This window comes from Penicillium diatomitis (assembly GCF_028827545.1).
Source record: "Penicillium diatomitis strain IBT 30728 chromosome Unknown utg000001l_segment0_segment0, whole genome shotgun sequence".
NCBI classification, from domain to species: Eukaryota; Fungi; Ascomycota; class Eurotiomycetes; order Eurotiales; family Aspergillaceae; genus Penicillium; species Penicillium diatomitis.
This window is the reverse complement of record NW_026623173.1, coordinates 2,881,932-2,903,663: the sequence shown is the minus strand read 5'-3', so window position 1 is coordinate 2,903,663 and position 21,732 is coordinate 2,881,932. Positions and strand designations below refer to the sequence as shown.

Below are 21,732 nucleotides of genomic sequence, written 5' to 3'. Positions count from 1 at the left end.
GTCAGATGTGGCTGGCCGCAGATGCAGTGTGGACCCGTCGATTCAACGAGATTGAATTCGAAGCCGCTGCTTTTATGACGCTTGCGTTCCAGGCCGCCCTTCTAAGCGCAAAGGGCAGCACTAGTCGGGAGATGTACCGCTAGGGCGATGCATGTGATGGGCTGAAGGTCAGCATTTGTACCTGGAAGTTTTGATCCTAAGAGGATAAGCATAATAGAACTATGAGGTGCATCTCTGAATACGGACAATATGACATTGTACTGCACAATGTAAAATTTCATGTCATCGGCAGCCTTTGTTAAAAAAAAAAAAAAAAGATAGAAAGTAAAACAAGTCGAGAATTTGCGACTCTTGAAGGAAAGAAAGTTCCAAAATCGGGACAGGATGTGACCGACTGCCAATCAGGGATCGTCGCCCAGCATGTGAAAACACGGAACCAGGTCGGACGTCGGGATCCCTCGGCTGTTCCTAGCCAGATCCAGTCATTCTCGGATCAGGTTGACAATACAGTACTGTACTGTGCGACGGCTGGATTAGCTGCTATCCCGCACTCGTATATAGCTGTCGATTGCTTTTTCTTCTTGATTACTAGTGTCATCGGGACTCACTCGGTCCTTACTCAGGACAACCCCAGAGACAGACAGGATGGAAGATCATCCAATTGTTGTTGAAATCTAGAGAACAGTCTAAAAGCTCTGCACTCCCACAGTCGCTGTAAGTACATACTATAGTTTGAAAAGGCAGCACCACAGTCATAGTATGACTATGACTGCTTGATCACGATACACTAGTGGGTCACATCTGGCCAGTGGGAGGCATGGGGGCATGGGCGGTTATCGCCCTTTGATCTTTTCTTTTTCATTTTTTCATCTTTTCCTTTTCCGGTGCTTTACAATCCTACTGTAACATGGAGTCTCTTGAGCGCACGGGACCACAGTCAGTCACACAGATGACTTTTTTCAAAGAAAATTTAACGGATCACAGAGGAAAGTATTCCACCCTTAGACATACGATTGAAGAACTATACTGTGTCAATTACAGAGAGAAGTGAGCAGATTTTGCTTAAGCCTCATTCACGGTCGTGCTGCAGGGCAACTGAAACCACGATAAATTTCTTCTCTCTATTTGGATGTTTTCATGAGAGTCTCAGTCCAGACTCTAGTGTCCACGGTAGGGTGGGGCACTGGGTCTTATGTTAGGGTTCTTACACAGAAGGGCGGATGACCGGGCAATGATGACGCAAGCGGAAGTGGCTGTAATCGTGAACGAACCATCACAACGGACCAAAGAGGAAGGATGAACGAGGGGGTCTTATTTACTTTCTTTGTTTCCGAGACATCTCAACAAGCTTCACGATGTGTGGTAACTGGTACGAGCGGAGGATCAAATTTTCCCAGCATCCCTTACCTGTTTTATGATTCTTGATGTACAAAATTGTACCGTGCAGACTGCTGCTGTACTCCACCAGAGCCTCATAGTAAATCAGTCTATGCCGCTAGAACATTCAAGTAATCTATTAAGATCAGACTTTTTTGCAAACGTGCAGCCTCCAATCACCGGACAGGAACAATGAGAAAATGATCGTAAAATTAGGAACCGGCTAACGGCTCTTTTGTCTTTCTCAATAAAACTCTGATCGAGTGATTCAATCATGATTCTGCCCTTTTTTGCTATTTTGGTCAACTCGGCGGGATGGAAATGCGGAACTGAGAGCCAAGTGTGACCCGGTGCTGCAAGCATCCCCATTTCAAGCTACCCTCCTCCTCCGTATCTCCAGAGTTCGCCACTGGAGACATCCATGCTTAATAGCATAACCCTACAAAGGGCCCAGTTACCGGTAGGTTCCATGGTACCTTTTCTGAGGGATCCGCGGAAACCATACGAAGATAGTAGTAATTTACAAATGAATTGTGTCATGTTGCCCGGCATTGTTAATGCAAAGTGGGAAACCCCCTCTGAACTCATAATCCCGGTAGCCGATCCTCGACGTTCAAATGGCCGGCCGCATCTGGATATCTGTCGCCTGTGCCCGAAACCAGTCGCCATGATCGACTTTGCTTTTCAACTCTCGCGCCGGAAACTATCAGGCTGGTACAGCATGGCTTTAGTGAATCCCCCTTCTCCGCCCCCGGACACAGTACCAGAATACCTGGTCGCGGTTGCGGGTGTGGAGTGTGTACTGTGTAGGGTGTACCGCGGGAGACTATAGACACCAACCTGCCATGAGAGATCGATCAATGATGAATTCACTCAGTCGTAACTTGTAAGAGGTCAAATAGAAAGCTCCTTATTGTGAATGACTGGGCCCGAGAGGACCCCGCTTCGGTCTATTGACTGTGAACCACCATCCTTCATATTATGCCCGGTTTGAAAATCCGAGACCTGAATCAAGATCGTCGGCAATACTTCGCTGATCAAGCACGGCCGAGCTGAGGTGAAAAATGAATAAAAAAAACAAACCCTAAAAAAAGAATTAGTTACTGTACAAGGTACATCCTCTCAACCCGCAATTTCTATTTCCACTTCTGGTCTCCACGGATGATTCGGTAGATTGTCTCCACCCACAGTGCGCCAATCTCCAAGCCGGAAAGTAAATCACGACGAATCAGGATGGACGGGCCCTAACTTCCAGGTACTGTGTACTTGCGGGTCCAGACTTCGACGACGCTTCGTGACTGGAGTACCTTTTCGTGTGCATCCACCGTCCACTACAGTCTGCACCCGGCCCACGGCTGGGTGGATGTCCTCCTCCAACTCGGTTCTCTTCTACGTATGAAGCTGCAAGAGCTAAGTACGATCAATGGCTAAGCCTCGCTGGGGTTCAGATCCATCCCGCTTCTCGCCCGTGACTCTACCGAGACTGCGCGTGCCTGGCTGGTCTCTCTTCCTCTTTCCAACCGTTTACACTCTGCACTACGTCGACCTGGCATCTGTCTGCCTCTTTTCGTATCCAGCTCCTCTCAGCTTTTACGGCTGACCACACTCGTTTGCAATCCTCTGAAGATCAAAGCTGGGGATTGATTTGATTTCACTTTGGAAGGAGTTTGATCTCTCTCGTTATCAACGCCGGCCATTTCATCCGTACGCAAAGACCCCATCGATCACCAAGTCAAGTGCTCTCCGTGTGTCGCGGGGGACTGTATCTCGTCTGTAAAACATCGTTGATTTGGATGTCAATCCAAAAGATCAAGAACTAGGTCGCCTTGGCTTTGATCAACACCCAAGTCACTCTCAAGATGAACAGCGAACATGGCGGGCAGCCATACATTGCCGCTCATACGTCGAGTTCATACTCCATCAACAATCCATACTCGCACGACGGACCCGAGGAGATGGTGGAGTTGCAAAGCCCTCGTCCTTACCGAAGTCCCGCATCTCACGACGACCAGGGCTCAGACTTTGACTTTCAGTTCCAGCAAGATCAACAGTCGGCACGTCCGGCGATTGTTCCCTACAGACCAGGCCTCGGACACAATCCGCCAGACTACACCTCCTCACCGGGTCTCTTTCCCACGCCGCGCACTTCCTATGGACCCGAGTCCTTTGTGAACTCACCTTTCGCCTCGCGCTCTGCTTCTCCCACGTTGGTAAGATCCTCTGCCCCGCTCTGTGAAACAGGGCAGCCTCGGCATAAGAATTGCACGGCCGCATTCTGACATCATGTGCCTTTGGGCGAACAGTATCAGCACTCTCAATTTGAAAGCTCGGCCAGTCTAGGTCGAATTCCCCTCGTCAGCAAGCCCGCGTCTCCGGCCTTCGCCAAAGACTGGATCCACTCTGGATCGATTGCCCGTCTGAGCGATCGCGATGATATTGACATCTGGAAAGGCTGGAAGCGAGTTGTTTTCATGTTCACTCCGTTCTTGACCTTTGCCAACACCGCAATCTATCTCTTTTACCTTGGACTGCGGATCTACTGCATTATCTCAGCTCAAAATGCCGCGAACATCACCTTCGCGGGTGCTTGGGTGTTTGTTGCCATCGAGGTCGCGGTCATGGTTCCCTCTTTGATGCACAACTGCTGGACGATGATGGCGGCGAAGAAGCGCGGTCGACCCAAGCTTCGTTTGACCGGCAATGACTGTCCCACCGTGGATGTGTTCATCACTTGCTGTGGTGAGGACGACGACGTCGTCATGGATACTGTTCGTGGTGCGGTTGACCAAGATTATCCCATTGAGAGCTTCCGGGTCATTGTGCTGGACGATGGCAGGTCTGCCTCCCTGGAGGAGGCGGTCAACAACCTGGCCATCACTTATCCGAACCTTCACTATATGGCGCGCGAGAAGATCCCGGGCAAGCCTCACCACTTCAAGGCTGGTAACTTGAACTACGGCTTAGATCAGACGCACACTTTGGAAGGCGGAGCTGGTCAGTTCATGGCGGCTCTGGATGCAGATATGGTGAGTTTTTTTCGTCTGCCTCTGCTCAAGTCGTATGTTGCGTTGAAGTAAACATAAGGTGACGTTGCCCCTGCACATCTTTCTCAATCTAACGCTTTTCCAGATCCCCGAGCAACAGTGGCTTCGCGCAGTGCTGCCTCATCTGCTGGTAGACCCCAAGATGGCGCTGGCATGTCCCCCCCAGCTCTTCTACAACACCCCCGCATCTGACCCTCTCGCTCAAAGTTTGGACTTCTTCGTGCACGTGATTGAACCCATCAAGGACGCTCTGGGTGTGGCCTGGTGTACTGGTTCCGGCTATGTTGTGCGACGCGAGGCTCTTGACCAGATCGGCAATTTTCCTCTTGGGTCTTTGGCCGAGGATGTTGCGACGTCGACTCTTATGCTGGGTAAAGGATGGAAGACTGCCTATATTCACGAGCCTTTGCAATTCGGCACAGTTCCCGAGGACTATGGCGGCCACCTGAAGCAGCGAACCCGTTGGGCCATCGGTACCGTGGACACGGCATTCAAGCTCAAGTTCTGTCTGTGGGGCGATGCGGTTCGCAAGATGTCCTTTGCGCAGCGCTTTTCCGGTTTCCTGTACGCCACACTCAGTCTGTATACCCTTCTGCTTACTGCGTCGATCTTTGCGATTCCCATCATCCTTTTGTGGGGTAAACAGCTTGTCGCGTATGCGAATCAGGACCAGCTCCACTGGTTGATCTGGACTTGCTTCGCAACCACCCTTGCCAACCGTCTGTGCGAGTTTGCCTTGTTCATCCCCGCCGGTTACCACACCGGTCAGCGTGGTTCGCGCTACCAGCTCTGGATGTCCCCCTACATTGCCTTGTGTATCGTCCGCTCCTTCATGCTCCCCTCCTGGCTCGGTGGGCAGACCCAGGCCTTCAAGCCTACCGGCTCGCTCGGCTCGGCCTTGAATGAACGGGACGCCAAACTGCGCAAGAACATGTTTGTTCGCCTTCGTGTGATTCTCTTCAACTTCATGGCTCTCTTCCACTTTGCCTTTGTTTACGTCACCCTGATCGCCGTCGTGATCTCGACCTACCGCTGTTTCAAAGTCGAAAAGGGCTTCAAAGACATTGTCGTTTGCCTGCTCACCCATGCATTCTGGCCTCCTATGACTTTCTTGTTCCTCTGCTCATCGCTATGGACCCCGGTGTCCTATGCGATCGATCCCCCCAGCATGCCAGACCGCGAGGAGCTCTTGAACCGTGACCCCAAGACTGGCGTCGCTCACCCCACCTCCAAGAGCAAGAAAATTGCCTTTGGCGGCCAGGCTGCGTGGTTTGAGCTGGAGTTGACGGTTGGCACCGTGCTGACCGTGTTGGTGTTTGTCTACTCATTCTTCTTTTAGGGCGGGGGAGGCTACGGGTATGGTATGCTGTACATAATGCATGATGAGGTTACTGGCGCTTGAAAACGCTTCAGTATGAGCCTGTGACTTCAGGTTTCTCCAGTTCTGGCGCAGGAGCATTATCTTACCTTGACATTGTTCTCATTTCTTGCCTTGTTGCGTCCTTTTTCCCCCTCTTGTTTTCATTTTCAAAGCAGGCGTTGGCACCGTTTCATCATGTACCACTAACTGGGACATCTGGTCTGAAGTTTCTAGAGCTAATAGAGCAACATATGCGATTTTATCGTTATCCCGCTTATTCTATACGGTGGGATCAGATTCCCAGAAAACTCGTCTTCACTGCATGTCAAGTGAAACTTTTGGGACGTGTCACTCAATGTCAAAGTCTAGTAGCAATTATAAGTGACTTAGAATACATCTCATGAGCAGCTATCATCTTGGTCTCAGAATTCTCACGTCACAAGTGTTACTCTTCGATCACATTCATGATATTGGGATATTGGTCGTCGCGATGAGTATAATACTTCCAACATCCCATCAGACGATTCGGATCGTCGATCTTCACAAACCCCGCAGATGTCCACCAAGTATTCATCTTCCTCCTCTGCTTAGGTAGAAGTCTTCCTCTTCTTCTTCTCAGGCCCCTTCCAATCCTCCCCATCCTCCCCAAACAACTCCTTCCACCCGCCATTCGACACTCTCTCATCATTCCCATACAATCCCACATCATACGCATTCTTCATCTTATCCAGACAAAATTGCCTCCGCTCATCAAAATCAAACATCGGCTTCGGGTAACTCTTCCCATTCGAGACTTCCTTCTCGTCATTGGTGACTCTACATCCCCATTTCTTCTGGTCGGCGATGGGCGCTTTCCACGGCTCATAGATGTATTTCTTGTCGAATTTGGCTAATTCGGGGACGTAGTGACGGATGAAGTCGCCGTTGGGATCCCATTTCTTGCCAAAGGCAATGGGCGAGTAGCACCTGTAGAATTGGGCGAAGAATGCGGTGCAGGAGAGCCACATCCAGTTTCCGGCGTTGGAGGCGGTTTCGTCTGCGGGGGATTGTGTCGAAGGATTAGTATTCCACATATGGGTGACCTTATGATAACGCTGATGTGCAAACAGGGCTCGACTTACGGTCGATCAGATATTCCTCAAAGACTTCTGCGCCGCGCTCCCAACTAATATAGCATCCGCCACGGGTCAAAAAGCATGCAACGCTGTGGCGGCCGAGATGGTGAATCCATCCTTCAGTGATGAGCTGGCGCATGAGCGCATCTATCCAGGGAAAGCCCGTTCGACCTGTCTTCCATCGTTGGAACCATTCTTCCGCGTCGGACGAGTCAACGTCGTAGTCTCGAGCGGGCAGGACCTTTTCATCGCCCTTCTGGGTCCCTTTCTCTTGCGTCTTCTCCGCTTGAAGGGGTTTCGATTGCAGGTGCCAGTCGACGAAGCGAACGAGTGGATTTCCTTCAACTCTTGCAAAGGGTCCTCCTACAGCTGCTTGTGCTGCAAAGTACATATCGCGGAAGAGAAGCTGACCGGGCAAATTGGCTGGAGGTGCGGCATTGGACTTTTTCGCCTTCTTCCGCTTCTCAAACACGTCTTGCACATCCCACCAGAACTTTCGGACAGACAGGGAGCCGAAATGGAGATGAGGGGAGAGAAGCGTGGTTGCCTGTGGCTCAAAGGCAGCCGGTGAAGTCTTGGGCTTCTCAAAGGTGCCGATGTATTCGTCATCAGCAATAAACTTAGAGAGTTCTTTCAAGGCTGCCGATTCTCCGCCTCGATGAGGAGCTCGTGCCTTCGAAGGATCAATCCCGATTTCCTCCAGCGTCGGCACGCCAAAGTCCTTGCCCGGTCCCATGAGCTCGACGTACTGCCGATCTTCCTTCTCACGATATTCGGCGTTCAGATCCGGGTTCGAATCCGCCATCTCATGGTCAAGATCGCTCAAATTCATCTTCGCCTCCTCCCACGGATCAGGAACGCTCTTGGGCGTTTCCACCGGTCGAGCCGGTCTACCGCCATTGATCTTCTCCGCAGCCTTCTCCAACTGGCTCATACTCATAGTAGGTTTGCCCCCATTCTTACTCACCAACTCATCCGAGTCAAAAAGCGTCCTCCCCATCCTCGTCACCACCTCCACCCCAGCCTTCTCCGCCATCTGAATGACCGCGACATCGCGCTCGCGTGCGTACGCATCCGTATCTCGCTCGAAGACCAAATGCGTAATTCCCCATTTTTTCCACAGCTTGGGCAGAACAGTCTGCGGAGCTTCACGCACAACCCACAGCTTCTGCTTAGAGTTCAGCTTGCTGTATGATCGGGACAGATCGGACTGGCATTCCATGAGGAATTTCCACCTGTTGGGCCCGACGCGTGCCCGATAGACATAGTGCGGATCCCAGGTCCAAACTGGAATGAAGATAGAGGGCTTCAAGGCTAGAGCAGCGTCTAGCGCGGGCGAGTCATGGAGTCGGAGATCTGTCCGGTGCCAGTAGAGGACGACGATGTTGGAGCTGGACTTTTTCATCTTGGCGGATCTATTTCAGATGGAATGTATTTAAAATCGCGATGGCGACGGAGACGACGTGGTGGTAATATGGTAATAAGCTTGTACGTGTTTTTTTTCGAAGGGGTGAGATTATACTCTGAGTCTGCCTTGACAACCAAGGGGTCGTCGATTTCAATTCTTCCCTTCAGAGTGACAGCTCCAGCTTCAAAAATCTGGACAATGTCAAAAAAAAAAAAAAAAGAAAATCGCACAGCTATCCTCTGTCACCCAACCCCCAAAGATACCAGCTTGGATCGCTTGTCCATCGGCGATTCGCGCGATTCGGGAAGCGCATGACGTCAATCAATCTCGGTAGAGGTTGGGATTGATCTCAGTTAGATCTCGGGCGGATCTGAGTGAATCCCTGCGATCGGGTTCGAGTCACCGATAACCTTAAAAGTTAGGTTGGCGGACATCAGTTCCGTTGGTACTGACTACTTAGTAGTATAAGCTGGGCTGTCATCAATCAGGACATGCTGAACTCCATTTGCATCGGTTGGGTTTGGTAGAATCATGCAGGTGGATGGAGCGAAGTCCGAGACAATATGTAGATACATGTAGTTCAATACATCAAGGAGAATAAATTCCACATGTCTTTCATAAAATTTCTTCAATCCAGCGTGCAGGACCTCCTCACCTAACAGCGCCATGAGGCTCCAGCTTGGAACGATTCCACCGAGTCGAGAAAATTCCCATGTATCTGAAAACTGTAGGAACTCGCACCCACGGTGTGATCGTCAACGATTATCGCCGAGAGCCTCAGATACACAAGGTTAGTACAGGACATATACATTGAAACCCACAGAGGTCTTCACAGGACGCCTCATATCATCCGACATTGCGGCGTTCGAGTGCTTGCAAGATGTCGCACATAGCTTCCTGCCGAACAGCTCGCCAATAGAGGCTGGCAAGAATACTGAGCCATTTTGACTCCACTCGCTTGACAACGATGTTACCATAGACTGCCATCTCGGCGAGGTTTTCTTGCGAGGTATCACACAGAGCAGCCTCGCGTTTTGTCACAACAACCGCATATCCAAGAACGTCGAGCCCATTCGTCCTCTCTTAATCCGAACGATCAAGTTCATCGTCCTTGGCCAGTAAATTTAGCGACGTTAAGAAGACTGAGCCGGTTGATAGGCCATGAGACTGTCGCTCTGGCTTTGAAACTGTGTCGGGTCTGCTTGTGACATGAGCGTCGGGCGTGTCTGTGGAGAGTGGTTGATTGACTAACGTTCAGTTCTGATACTTCAGACTCGCCAGCGGAAGAGGGTGAGCCCGTATCAGACAGGTTCTTCGTAACTTGTTGCATTGCAAAATGGCACCGAAGATGTTTCAAAGGGATCTGGGATTTGCGAAAGCAATACCAAGCTGTGAATCGCGAGGATGAGATGGACGAATTCAAGGAGCGACTAGTGATGAGGTTAAAGAAACAGCAAGATTGTCATCGACTCTGTTGTCGTTCGCAGAAGGTAATGTGCGCAAGACAAGCGCGACTTGTCAAAGCTTTTCTATGACCCTTGCCGCCCAGAGCTCGAACTGGGACCTGGTGTCTGACCAAAAAGGCCTTCCAAGGTTTCCATTCGTGTTCGATTACCGACCACTCCATTATGAAAAAAAATCACTTCGGCTGATGGAAGGCATGGTAAAAGACTGAATGCGCTCAGGGCTGCTTTCACATACCATGGTTGAATTCCATCGCATGGCCGTTCATCGCGTACGAGGATTCATTACTTTGACAATCACCGAACCTGCAAGCTCAAATATCAGCTACCTAGCCATCGACAGCGATCGTCTTCAATCTGGCTCCACCACGCATTTTATATCACCTTCAACATTCAGATCAACATGCACTTTGCTTCCAACATCGTATTCCAGATAAGAGGCCGCAGGTAGGGTGTTTGCCTGAGTGAGAACATATTCAGGACGTTCAGGCTCATCCATAGAAGGAATGCTTATCTTTCGTGCTCCTCTGCAATGCAAAATGGATTTGATATCATCCAGTTTATGCAGATTCACTCTTGAAACGAACAGCATTTCTGCAGAGTACCAGCTTATGGACCAATTCAAACTGATGGAGGAGCCTACTGAATGTACCTTCTAAGTACCAGTGCCTACCGTAATTTTCCGCCTAGGTCATGTGCAACGTTCGCCTGCACTGCAGTCATGTGCCAGCCGTCAACTTCAAAAGACATAGGCTGGAATTTCCCTTTCGGTCCCACTCTTCTCCACCAGCACGACTCTTCTGCACTGCTTATCGGGCTTCGTATGACCCGACGTCCAGACGAGAGAATGAAGGAGATGATTGAATGAAAGACTATCAAAAGAACCGGACTCGAATCGTCCCCGAAGTCGCATGGCAATGCCCAAGAAGTGCACTGAACTGGATGGACACACCGAGTTTCTCAACCATGGAAAGCCGCTCGCCGGTTCTTGGTATAGAACTGAGCTGGAGTCGCTAAAGTACCGAGTGCTTTGTTCGTGTACGGTTCCAATAACGTCCACCATTGCGTCTGGGCGTGGCGTGTCGAGGGATAGGATTACTGAGATTCGATCCGTTCCAGCGTTGAAACACGAGTCAGACAGTTTCAATGGCAGTCCCAACAACAGTCTCAATGGCAGTCTCAATGGCAGTCTCAATGGCAGTCTCAATGGCAGTCTCAATGGCAGTCTCGATGGCAGTCTCAATGGCAGTCTCGATGGCAGTCCCCATGACGGTTTCTATGAAAATTTCAATGACATTCTCAATGACTATCCCAATGACTGTTCCGCAAATTAATTGGATACCAGGGACCTACCCCTGTGAGCAGACTGTAAGTCCTCAACTGAACTTCACGATCTTCAGATGTGGTAGAGACCGGCCAGGTCTGCCGCATTAGAAAAGCGTCCGAGGCACCACAGCATGGCAAACCGTCAAAGCCTGCCTGAGCGGTCAACGTTGATAAAGGTCTCGGCCTTGGCTTGATCGAATCGGCGAGGTATACAAGTTTGAGCTTATACATCATCACCGAGCCAAGCAAAGCCGCGATATCTATCTGAGGACAAGAATGTCGGTGACAACATGCGACGCAGTTACTGGCTTGTCAAGTTCTCATAACTCAGTGTCCAGCACGCGATCGTGTCCACTAAATCAGAGCGCAGAGTGAACGAACACCAGCATGACTAATTCTCTTCTGCGACCTTGCGGCCACTAAACTGCGATCGTATTTTCCCGCGGAAGTTCATATGAGATTCTCGTTTCTCGTTGGCTTTTGCGCCCCACTTGGGCCACGAGCTCCAAGCCCACGCAGCGGACATCCGGGGTCGGGCCCGATTCGAGAAGAGGAGAAGAAGAAAAAAAAAACTTTTATTTTGAGGTTGGAAGATCCCCGCTCATTTCACGCCATCATTAGAAGTGACAGCACGAGACACTGGCAATCGCGATTTCCAATCGACACACTCGTTCAAACTTGAGACAACGCGAGACAATAGGACCGGCAAGCATGGCCTCGGACATGGAAATGATGGAGGCTCCGAACTCAACCCGCGGCAGATTGCGCATTGTTGCCATCATGACGGCACTGTCGGTAGGTTAAAATCTGCTACTTGGAAAAGACATGAAGTCGTAAAGTTATACGAGATTGATCAGTCGTTTTCTAATATTATTCATCACAGTTGGCCATGCTTGTCGCAGCCCTGGATCAGACCATTCTGGCGACGGCGATCCCAACTATCGCCGCAAAATTGCATTCCGCAGCGGGCTACACATGGATCGGTGGCGCTTATTTGCTTGCAAATGCGGCTGGAGCCTGTATTTGGGCCAAACTATCCGATATCTGGGGACGCAAGCTGATCCTGTTGATCGCTGTGGCCTGGTTCTTCGTTAGCTCAATCATCTGCGCTGTGGCTGTGAGTATGGAGATGTTGATCGCGGGTCGCGCCTTGCAGGTATGTCGTTGCTTTATAGGAGGACTTGCTATTGTTTCTCTCGGAGCACGATGGGTTCTCAATCATGAGATGCTGAAAGCAAGAATCAATTTGCTGACCACGGCACAGGGCGTTGCTGGAGGTGGATTGTTGCAGTTGATTACCATCATCATCTCGGACCTTTTCAGCGTCCGGTGAGTCACTCCCATTCATCTAATTTTCAATACACCTACCATACTCATCTAAATATTTTCAAGTCATCGAAGCTTATATCTCGGACTCATGGAGTTCATGTGGGCATTTGCCGGTGGGATTGGGCCTCTACTCGGCGGTGCATTCTCGCAGTACGTCTCATGGCGTTGGAACTTTTGGATCAATGTTCCTGTTTCCGGACTCACTTTTATCCTGTTGTTCTTTTTCCTGGACGTCCACAATCCACAGACAAAGATCATGGACGGAGTCAAGGCTATCGATTGGTTCGGTAGCGTCTCGATTCTGGGGCTCACCCTTATGCTCCTCTTGGGTCTCGATTTTGGCGGAGAGACGTTCTCCTGGAGCTCAGCTCAGGTCATTTGTCTGATTATCTTCGGATCAGCCTGCTCGTTGCTTTTCATATATAGCGAGAGGTATCTGGCAAAGTATCCCCTGATGCCAATGAATATCTTCTCTCGCCTGTCCAACATTGCAACTTTGGCTGTCGCTTTTGCCCATGGATTTGTGAGTTGAACCGTCTGTCTCTTGTAGACTATCAAAGTCGCAAGCGCAAACCGATAACACGAGCTCTGCAGGTCTTCATCGCAGGCGAATATTACATGCCACTCTACCTTCAGTCAGTGAAGCAAGCCTCCCCCATGCGCTCAGGAGTCCTCATTCTCCCCCTTCCCCTCGCCGAAGCGATCTGCGGCATCGTCACCGGCGCAATCATCCACAAAACAGGCCGCTATCTCGAACTCATCTGGGGCGGCCTAGCACTCATGATCCTCGGCAACGGCCTCTACATCCATCTCGGAGTCGACTCCTCTCTCGGCGAAATCATCGTCTACCAACTTATCAGCGGCACTGGCGCCGGCTTCCTCTTCCAAACCCCCATCATCGCCATTCAAGCCATGGTCTCACAGGACGACACCGCAACCGCAACAGCCACACTCGGCTTCATCCGGAACATGGCCACCGCCTCGTCGATCGTCATCGGCGGTGTCGTCTTCCAGAACAGTATGAGCACCATGAAGCCTGGTCTTTTGGCAACGGGCATGTCGGAGACTCTGGCCGAGCAGATGACGGGTAACTCGGCTGCTGCAAATATCGAGTATATTGGGCAGATTGAGGACGCGGCCCAATTACGGGCGGTTCGAGAGGCGTTTGCGTGGAGTTTGAGGAATATGTGGATCTTGTATACTTGTATGGCGGCTGTGGGGTTGTTCTTTTCGGCGTTTATTTTGAAGGCGAACTTGAATAAAGAGCATGTCGAGACGGTCACAGGGCTGAGTCAGGAGAAGAAGGGGGTTGTTGAGCAGTTGCAGCCAGTGACTACTGCATAGTTTGTTGACTGAGAGTGACGCGCTATTGAACGCAGTTGAAAATTGATTTCAGTGTCTTATTGATTCAGAAGCTTCGCCCTGAGTATTCGGCTGTTTTGCAAGTGAACCTGGTCACCGATATAGAAGGTCTGTGATCATTTGTGACAAATAAACTCGCTGTTACTTCACCAATGCCACAATCATAAAGCCATACTTTCAGATTGAGTCGATACATTTCCGGACGCATTTACACCTAGCGGATGAAAATCAACGCCCCGAAGTAAGTCACCGGGGATATATGAATATATATGACATTCAATGATCGAACATTGGGGGTAGGTACAACTCTTGAAAGTACATCCACTGAAGAGGAGACTTTGCGCCCCCTACTGCACAGAACAACTTCCACCAACGACACAAACAACCGGCGTATCCGCAACACTATTACCAATAAACAACTTTACGCCCTCTCCATTGACAGGCGCCTTCCAGTCCTGGGCAACAACATCCCAAACACTCACGTCCTTGCGCGTCACCTCGAGCGTCAAGGTCTGCGACTCTCCAGACGCAAGAATCATGGTCTTCTCGAATTGACGGAGCTGTAAGGCGGGCGTGTCGACGCCAAGGCTCGACGGCAGCTGCACATATAATTGTGCGACGGCCTTGCCGGAGCGCGAGCCCGTGTTCTTCACATCGACTTTGACAGAAAATGCAACGTCAAAGAGGGCTGGATTGCCCCCCTCACCGCCGCCTGCGCGAGGAACGGGTTTCTGGGTGGTACTGTACCCGTCTGGGTAGGGGTACTTGTCGGATGATGCGATGCTGGCGGGGTTGTCGAGGTAGGGGTAAAGGTAACGCCAGATGCGGGTGTATTTGAATGAAGACCATGATACTTCTGAGGCAGCGGGGATGGTGTTGTTATACACTGGTGTGGATCCCCGCGCAGGAGCAGATGGAGGATAGGCAGAGTTTAGTGCAGTGCCGATGGAAACAGTGGGATTGGTGAAGTTGAATGTCGTGTAAGAGAGACCGTAGCCGAACGGGAAGCGTGGAGTAATGGCGGCATTCAAGAAGTGGCGATAATCCACGTAAATACCTTCCGTGTAGGTATCCTGAATTTGTCCGAAAGGCTGGTTGAGAATTTTCACGCTGTCGGGATAGTCAGATTCACTGCGAGGGATTGTATATGGCATGTGTCCGCTAGGACTGTGGTCTCCGAAGAGTACGTCGGCAAGAGATTGGCCAGCTTCTTGACCTGGCAAGTGGGCAACGAGCACAGCCTTGACCGAGTCGAGATCGATCCATTCCTCCATAAGTATTGGGCCAACTGTGTGGACGACCACAACGACCTGTGAGAACTTTTCGGCTGCCGCTTTGACAAGATCGTCTCCATTGTGCCAGGCGACGAGACCGGCTGCAGTGCGGTCTCCAGGGTTGCCCTCCACAGTGATGTAGTTCTCCCCAGAGTCAGCATTAATGAATACAATGGCAATATCTCCAGCTTGTGCGGTCACACCAGAGGGGAAAGAGTCTGTAAGGTAGAATTTGGCGTTTTGAGTGACATTTGCAATGCCCTCCTGAGGGGTATTGAGATAAGGCAGCCTGGCAGTGCCACTGCCCCAACCCATAGTTAAAACGCCTTTATCGCATCCCATATCCGAGCAAGAATTGAGGCCATCGGGATTAGCACCTGCGTCGGTACCGAATACCTTCAGTGAGGCATTCGTAGCCAGCGGAAGGACGTTGTTCTCATTTTTGAGCAGGGTAATCGCTTCCCGAGCCACAGCCCGAGCTGTAACCTTATGGTCTCCTTGAACATCCACATATTGATTGACAATGCCACTGGGAGAAAAAAGTGCGCCCGGGTATATTGGACCAGTTTGGTCTTGCGTGTTTGTCGAGAAGTTTGGTAATGGATAATCCTTATCCTGGCCCATCTTGTACCACGTCGCCACGATGCGAGTGACCTAGGAGCAACGTCAGTGAGCAGATCTCGATGTTCGTTGCTACCGTCAGGACGGCGAACTTTGTAGCCCATACCATATCATTGAGTCGAGACACAGGAACGCTTCCGTTGAGAATAGAGCGCGAAAACTCAGAGCCCCAGTAGCTATCACCAAGGAGCGGCACAGCGCCATCGCCTGGCATAGACATATCAAGGCCAGATAAGGCAGATGCAACTCCCGTGTAGTGGCCCAGCCAGTCCGTCATGACAAAGCCTTGGAAGCCCAGCTCATCTTTAAGAATACCATTGAGAAGTTTACTGTTCTGGCTGCAAGCAGAACTGTTCACCTACGAGAAGAGATTATGATAAGCTGGTGAACGCGCAAGATCTCTAGGGACATTCTAGACCTACATCATTGTATGCGGCCATCAACGAGCCGACACCTGCTCGAACGCCTTCAGCAAAAGGCCATAGATAAATCTCGTGAAGTGTACGATCGTCGATGTTCGACGAGTATCCAGTCTGAGCGACATTGCTCATCCGGTGAATTTCCTGCTCGTTGCCAATAAAGTGCTTGATTGTCGCAATCGTGCCCGTGCTTTGCATGCCCTTGATGGTTTGAGCACCGCCGATGGCCTGAAGACTTGGGTCTGCACCGAAACCTTCCCAGTTTCGGCCCCCTCGGGGCTTGCGTCCAAGCGGGCCGACAGCTGGTCCCAGCTGGATATTGATGCCTTTTCCACGAGCTTCTTCGCCAATAGCTACGCCTCGCTGGTACATCAACTCTTTGTTGAACGTTGCACCCACCGTGATTCCTGCTGGGAAGGCGGTGTTGTGGTCTGAATTGCGAATTCCCAGAGGCGAATCTTGTAAGCAGAGATTCGGGATGCCAAATCGAAGGGCGCTACCGGTTTGACCAACACATGGGCCCATGAAGAAACCGGTACCCGTGGTCAAATTCACTTTCTCAGCAAGAGTCATCTGGCTCACCACCTGTTGAGCTTTCGTGTATGCTTCAGACCAATCGGAAGCCCAGCCCCCGAAGGGGGTAGGATAGTACGGCGGTGATGCATAGCCTGGAGCCGGCGAGTCGCGTCGTTCAATAGCGGCAACATTGTCATGATTTGTGTCAGGGACTGGGCTGCCAGTCACTGATTGAAAAATGGCCAATCCGTAAACAACTCGTAACCAGATCGCCATGGTCTCGGACTGTCTACTGGCCCAAGGTCGGGTTGACAGAGAAGATCTCAGTGCTTCGGATTATCGCAGCAATGAGACACGGGCGCAGGCAGCACAGAGACCTGCTATACCCACGAAAAAGAGGATGGTGTATGACATCTGTCTCGGCGACAGAGATATCACTCTCCTTAAATGCCTCTTGCGTCGTGACAGACACTTCTGCCACGATAAGTATAGATCTGCAGCCGTCATGTGTTGTGATAGGAACTGATCATCACGAGTAGACTCAGCCGTGCCGTGGAGAGCTCGTGTCTTTAGCCGATGCAAGACACGATGTCATAGGCCCGATCACCACCGTCGCGTTGGTTGGAGCGAATGCCATGGCATCACTTTTTCCTCTTTGGATGGTAGCTGCGTGGACTATCCGGGGAAATCGTGCAGGGACCAACAAGGCACGCGGCCCCTCTTTTCTCTTCTGCGGGCACATCAGGGGTATCAACCGGCTTGCGGAACCCAAGAACAGGACAGCACTCAAGCTAGGCATGCAGTGTGCACATCTCTGTCACTCTGGGCATCGGAGAAATCTCTCATCTAGGGTACAGTGTGCGTGATTAGCCACTCCGCGAGTTTGCAGGATCGGATTAGGAAAAGCCTTGCAACATTCATCCATACCTACATTCTGGATTGTGCGCTCTTCTTCGAGTGAGGGGAGGTGTCAATTGCTGCAGCGCTCATCTAAGCTCGGGAGGTCATTGGAGGGTCATTTGAGACCTTCTGATCAATCTGCTGCACGACCATGAGCGAGAAACCCTGAATAACTTTAAGCGCCGTACCAGTCGATCCGGTCGCCCGACAACGTCACTGTGCAAGAGCAACACCCATTGTGAATCAAATGGTCAATATCGCTCGATGGTCTCTGCAAGGCGATTCGAGATCCGCTGCTTGATTTCGAAGAGCGTGGCTGTGCAATCCTCGTATCGCTCGTGGTCGATGAAACCCTTCTCTGGCCACCAAGAGCCCATTCACTGCTTCATCCCTTCCAGAAACTCGGTTCCGCCACCGCACCATCGCTATTCTCTCTGATATGCTTTAATTCCCTCTCTTCATGGGTGAATTCGATGTCGCCATTCACGGCGGGCAGGTCCGCTCACGAATCCTTCAAATTGACCCGAGGAGATTGAAAATGAGACTCACCGTATTCGAACATTCGCTGGGCAAAGAACAGCAAATCGTAGGCTGGCGTCTTTTAAGAATCTTCTGCTCCGTACGAGGCCGATTTTTTGCACGCTTGAGCTTTCGCCATGCAATGATAGCATTTTGTGTGGAGTCTTCTCGCAAAGCCGCAGATCGCTCCTCCGAGGATAGCCCCGAGAACTTTGGCCGTGGAACTAGATCGAGTGTTCCGGGTTTGAGATTATCTCAGTCGAGGAAGGCCGGGTCAGTACAATGGTTGTAGAGGGACGAGATATGGTAGCATTGCCAGTCAGTAATGCCCGCGACTCTCGGGATTGAGCGGGTCGATGAAGACGCTGTCATCATGCAAGTCATTGTGCCAAAGGTACGGTTTGGTAATGGCAGCGTCTAGGGGAATAAGAGCGTCGACGATTTGGTGATAATTTTCTCGTAAAGTGAGCTTCTTAGTTTTGAAGGAGAAAGCCTCCGGATGGCATGCGTCTCTCGCATTGCAACCGCTTGAAGATACTGCAGTAACGTAGCCCCTGTCTTTATTTTAGCAGCTGTGCGAACTTTGAAGAAGTTGAAAGCAATGTCACGTACATGGCCCTCATTCCACATCTAGCGTGTGAGATGACCTTCGTCATACCAGTCCCGGACCTGTAACCGGACCAACGACAAATCCCGAATCTGAGATTGTCATACCATCCCTGACTGGTGGCAGTCTCTGCCGGTCGCTGCATATCTACCGCGTGGTATAAACTGCCAGGATGCGAAAAACGAGAGAACTGAAAAGCTCATCTATTGCTTTTGCAGAGGCGCCATGGCAAGAGGTACTTGAAGCTTCTGCAGGGAGTAGCTCTAAGTCGTGCCCTACCTCAGACAGCGGGACAGCCTTGACCTCATCAGATGGGAGATTCAGTGCCCACAATATGTGAGTCTGCTCGCAAATCCCATGCATGGACACGAGGGACGGGATTTTCAAGTGATTTCCTGGCCTTAAACCAAGGACTTTAGTCCATGTCTGCAACGATGCACAGTCAGGCAACACATACAAAAACCATAATCGCTACTTCGCTTACTATAAGCACCTTGACTACAACCTCTCGGCCGTCATCCATAGACATGAGGAGTGCTCTGTTGAACATGCCGTTGTTTTCTGACGGAGAAACACTGAGATGCCCCGATCGAGTCCGCTGCGACAGATACCAGAATATACTCATAGTCGAATTTGAACTCGCGCTTTCAGAGATTGTTCGCTTGGTCCATGAGGAATCTGCCGCGCGTGGATTTGCAAAACTCATCTTTTCAATTCCAATCTCATTTGTCAGCAGCATTCAGTCGAGATACGACGAAGCAGGTGAAGTTGATTGTTGAGTAGTGGCGGTATGATGATGCTGGAAATTCAATATTGAATTGACGATGCTGTGGGATTGGCGGTGGCTTTGAAGGGTATCGCCGAGTAGCCGTGGACGGTCGTCGGCACATGACTCAAGGATTGTGCGTCGGTACCATTCCTTGTAGCACTCTACATAATACCTAAGTAGTTAATCACTGGGCACGGCCTGACGACAGCCGCTTCGCTATTTATACCCATGGTCCGAGACGGTTTATTTGTTGAGGTGGAAGATGTAGATTCGTGTGGAAGGACCAACACCTGACCACATCGAGGCACACGCTTCCAATCGAATAACAAAGGACTGGCTGTTTTGGGTGTATGTCATCGGTCAGCATTCATAGTAGCCTTTGGTTATTTGTGCTACGTCGGATAATTGCATTGGACGTGTCGAAAACTTCATAAATCTTGCCACCAAACGAAGACTTGTGCTTGACTGTCTGGCTAGGCCCACCCTATACTGAGCTCGACGGTGAAACAACTTCGTCTCTGATACATTTCGAAAGCACAAGGGAGCAAGTTCTCCATCACTCCAAACGAACAATTGAAGTCACAATATATGAGTTCTATCTCTCGGACAAAGAATACATCTGATCTCTTGGAGCTCCTCTAGATCTTGGTGTACCGCAGATATGGCTTGACTTCGCGAACCTCGCCGAATTTCTTCTTCGCATCCTCGGTCGACACGGACGGGGGCACGATGACATCGTCACCCACCTGCCAGTCGATCGGGGTAGTGACGCCCTTTTTGTCACCAGTCTGAAGCGAGTCAATCACTCGCAGAACTTCGGCTGAATTGCGACCAGTCGAGGCTGGATACATCATGGTCAAGCGGATTTTCTTGTTGGGGTCAATGACGAAAACCGACCGGATGGTAAAGGCAATGCCCTTCTGATCGATATTGTCCAAGTCTTGCTGGTCAATCATGTCGTAGAGGAAAGCAACCTTTCGGTCGGCATCGGCGATGATGGGGAATTGCACAGTAGTGGAAGCGACCTCGTTGATGTCTTTGATCCATTCGCCGTGGGAGCCAATATCGTTGGCGCTCTGCGAAAATCGAAAGACGTGCTCATTAGCCGTGGTCGCGTTTGCGGAGAAAGAGTAGTGATAGTCAACAAACCAGTCCAATCATCTTCACTCCTCTTTTGTCGAATTCATGCTTCATCTTGGCAAACGCACCGAGCTCAGTGGTGCAGACAGGCGTGAAGTCGGCCGGATGGGAGAACAGAATGGTCCAGCTGTTGCCGATAAACTCATGGAAGTCGATCTCGCCATTGGTGGTCAGCGCTTTGAAGTTGGGAGCTGTCCTTTCAACATCAGTAACTGCGCGCCTCTCTTGATCAGGTCTATGCAGGTTTCTGGCATTGACGGGAGAATCTGGTGGCCCATCTCAGAACGTACCTGTTGAGCCCAGCCGCAGGCGTGGCTGTTCCTGGGGAACCGAGGCAAAGCAACGACGAAAGGCGACCTGAGGCTGCCGCAGCTGCACGCGAAGTGGTGCTTGAGCGACGACTTTCGGCACAGCCCTGAGACTCTGAAAGGCCATCTGATGCGCAATTCTGAGTACCATGATGTTTTGCACTTGATGAATAGGTATAGTCCTAAGGGGTCGGAACTCTAGTAGCCAGGTCAACTATTGCTTTTCATAACGACATCATCGATGGGTCAACTTGGCCCAGTTGGGCTTAGTCGAGTGATTAGCTCAGCGCATCGCAGTGGAGCGGATGAGGCCCACTTTTATGAGCTCTAGCCGGGTTGGGGAACAAGCTGTCGTCTGCGGACAAAAGCAACCACCATATGGCACATATAGTAGATCTCAGAATTGCCAGTACACGGTAGCAGTCAGTGGCTGTCGAGCTCATAAGAGAGAGTTCAGCCATGCAACCAGGACGATTGACCGGCGGTTCCCGATGCAGGTCACGGTGGTTTAAGTGAAGATCCGGCTATTCGCATAGACCTGCCACCACCACACAGCTCTCCGAATGCTTTGAGATATCGAAACTCGTCGAAGTCTCGGGCGGTGCTTCTTTTTCCAAGCAGGTGATTTACTTCAAGTACTGCAAGCGAAAGTGAAGACGGATTTTTCTCAACTGGTAGTGTGGCCCAACGCCCATTATCCAGCTAGATTACCAGGTGAAAGTCAAGTGGCACGGTTCGCCTTTAATCCACCGTCTCATAGCACGTGTCACGATCTCCGACCAATTTTATTTGACATATATGTATCAGAGTGCATCGAGACTTAGGGAAGCTTGTGTTATCCGCCTTTGCCTATCAGAGCGATCCTTAACCATCGT

At 50.7% G+C, this 21,732-nt stretch overlaps 8 protein-coding genes across 8 annotated transcripts; 3 read left to right on the top strand and 5 right to left on the bottom strand.

Annotated features, from left to right (window-relative positions):
• Positions 1–3,236: 3,236 nt before the first annotated feature.
• N7539_000805 (glycosyltransferase family 2 protein) lies at positions 3,237–5,760 on the top strand (the record flags this gene model as incomplete). Its single annotated transcript, XM_056930409.1, has 3 exons — positions 3,237–3,587; positions 3,681–4,403; positions 4,507–5,760. 3 exons carry the CDS (start codon positions 3,237–3,239, stop codon positions 5,758–5,760), a joined length of 2,328 nt encoding a protein of 775 aa, XP_056794702.1.
• A 608-nt stretch (positions 5,761–6,368) lies between these two features.
• N7539_000804 (uncharacterized protein) lies at positions 6,369–8,301 on the bottom strand (the record flags this gene model as incomplete). The annotated part of the gene is made up of 2 exons (XM_056930408.1): positions 6,369–6,817; positions 6,903–8,301. The coding sequence occupies 2 exons, from the start codon at positions 8,299–8,301 to the stop codon at positions 6,369–6,371; spliced, it is 1,848 nt and encodes a 615-aa protein (XP_056794701.1).
• An 849-nt stretch (positions 8,302–9,150) lies between these two features.
• On the bottom strand, positions 9,151–9,634 carry N7539_000803 (uncharacterized protein; the record flags this gene model as incomplete). Its single annotated transcript, XM_056930407.1, has 2 exons — positions 9,151–9,384; positions 9,557–9,634. The coding sequence occupies 2 exons, from the start codon at positions 9,632–9,634 to the stop codon at positions 9,151–9,153; spliced, it is 312 nt and encodes a 103-aa protein (XP_056794700.1).
• Positions 9,635–10,678: 1,044 nt separating this feature from the next.
• N7539_000802 (uncharacterized protein) lies at positions 10,679–11,101 on the top strand (the record flags this gene model as incomplete). Its single annotated transcript, XM_056930406.1, has 1 exon — positions 10,679–11,101. The coding sequence occupies one exon, from the start codon at positions 10,679–10,681 to the stop codon at positions 11,099–11,101; it is 423 nt and encodes a 140-aa protein (XP_056794699.1).
• A 703-nt stretch (positions 11,102–11,804) lies between these two features.
• On the top strand, positions 11,805–13,766 carry N7539_000801 (MDR family MFS transporter; the record flags this gene model as incomplete). The annotated part of the gene is made up of 5 exons (XM_056930405.1): positions 11,805–11,888; positions 11,977–12,249; positions 12,358–12,422; positions 12,486–12,945; positions 13,017–13,766. The coding sequence occupies 5 exons, from the start codon at positions 11,805–11,807 to the stop codon at positions 13,764–13,766; spliced, it is 1,632 nt and encodes a 543-aa protein (XP_056794698.1).
• Positions 13,767–14,131: 365 nt separating this feature from the next.
• On the bottom strand, positions 14,132–16,890 carry N7539_000800 (beta-glucosidase; the record flags this gene model as incomplete). Its single annotated transcript, XM_056930404.1, has 3 exons — positions 14,132–15,712; positions 15,786–16,037; positions 16,102–16,890. 3 exons carry the CDS (start codon positions 16,888–16,890, stop codon positions 14,132–14,134), a joined length of 2,622 nt encoding a protein of 873 aa, XP_056794697.1.
• A 1,462-nt stretch (positions 16,891–18,352) lies between these two features.
• N7539_000799 (uncharacterized protein) lies at positions 18,353–19,379 on the bottom strand (the record flags this gene model as incomplete). Its single annotated transcript, XM_056930403.1, has 4 exons — positions 18,353–18,587; positions 18,646–18,702; positions 18,792–19,066; positions 19,125–19,379. 4 exons carry the CDS (start codon positions 19,377–19,379, stop codon positions 18,353–18,355), a joined length of 822 nt encoding a protein of 273 aa, XP_056794696.1.
• A 668-nt stretch (positions 19,380–20,047) lies between these two features.
• On the bottom strand, positions 20,048–21,008 carry N7539_000798 (peroxiredoxin; the record flags this gene model as incomplete). The annotated part of the gene is made up of 3 exons (XM_056930402.1): positions 20,048–20,485; positions 20,559–20,740; positions 20,840–21,008. 3 exons carry the CDS (start codon positions 21,006–21,008, stop codon positions 20,048–20,050), a joined length of 789 nt encoding a protein of 262 aa, XP_056794695.1.
• Between the last annotated feature and the right edge of the window lie 724 nt (positions 21,009–21,732).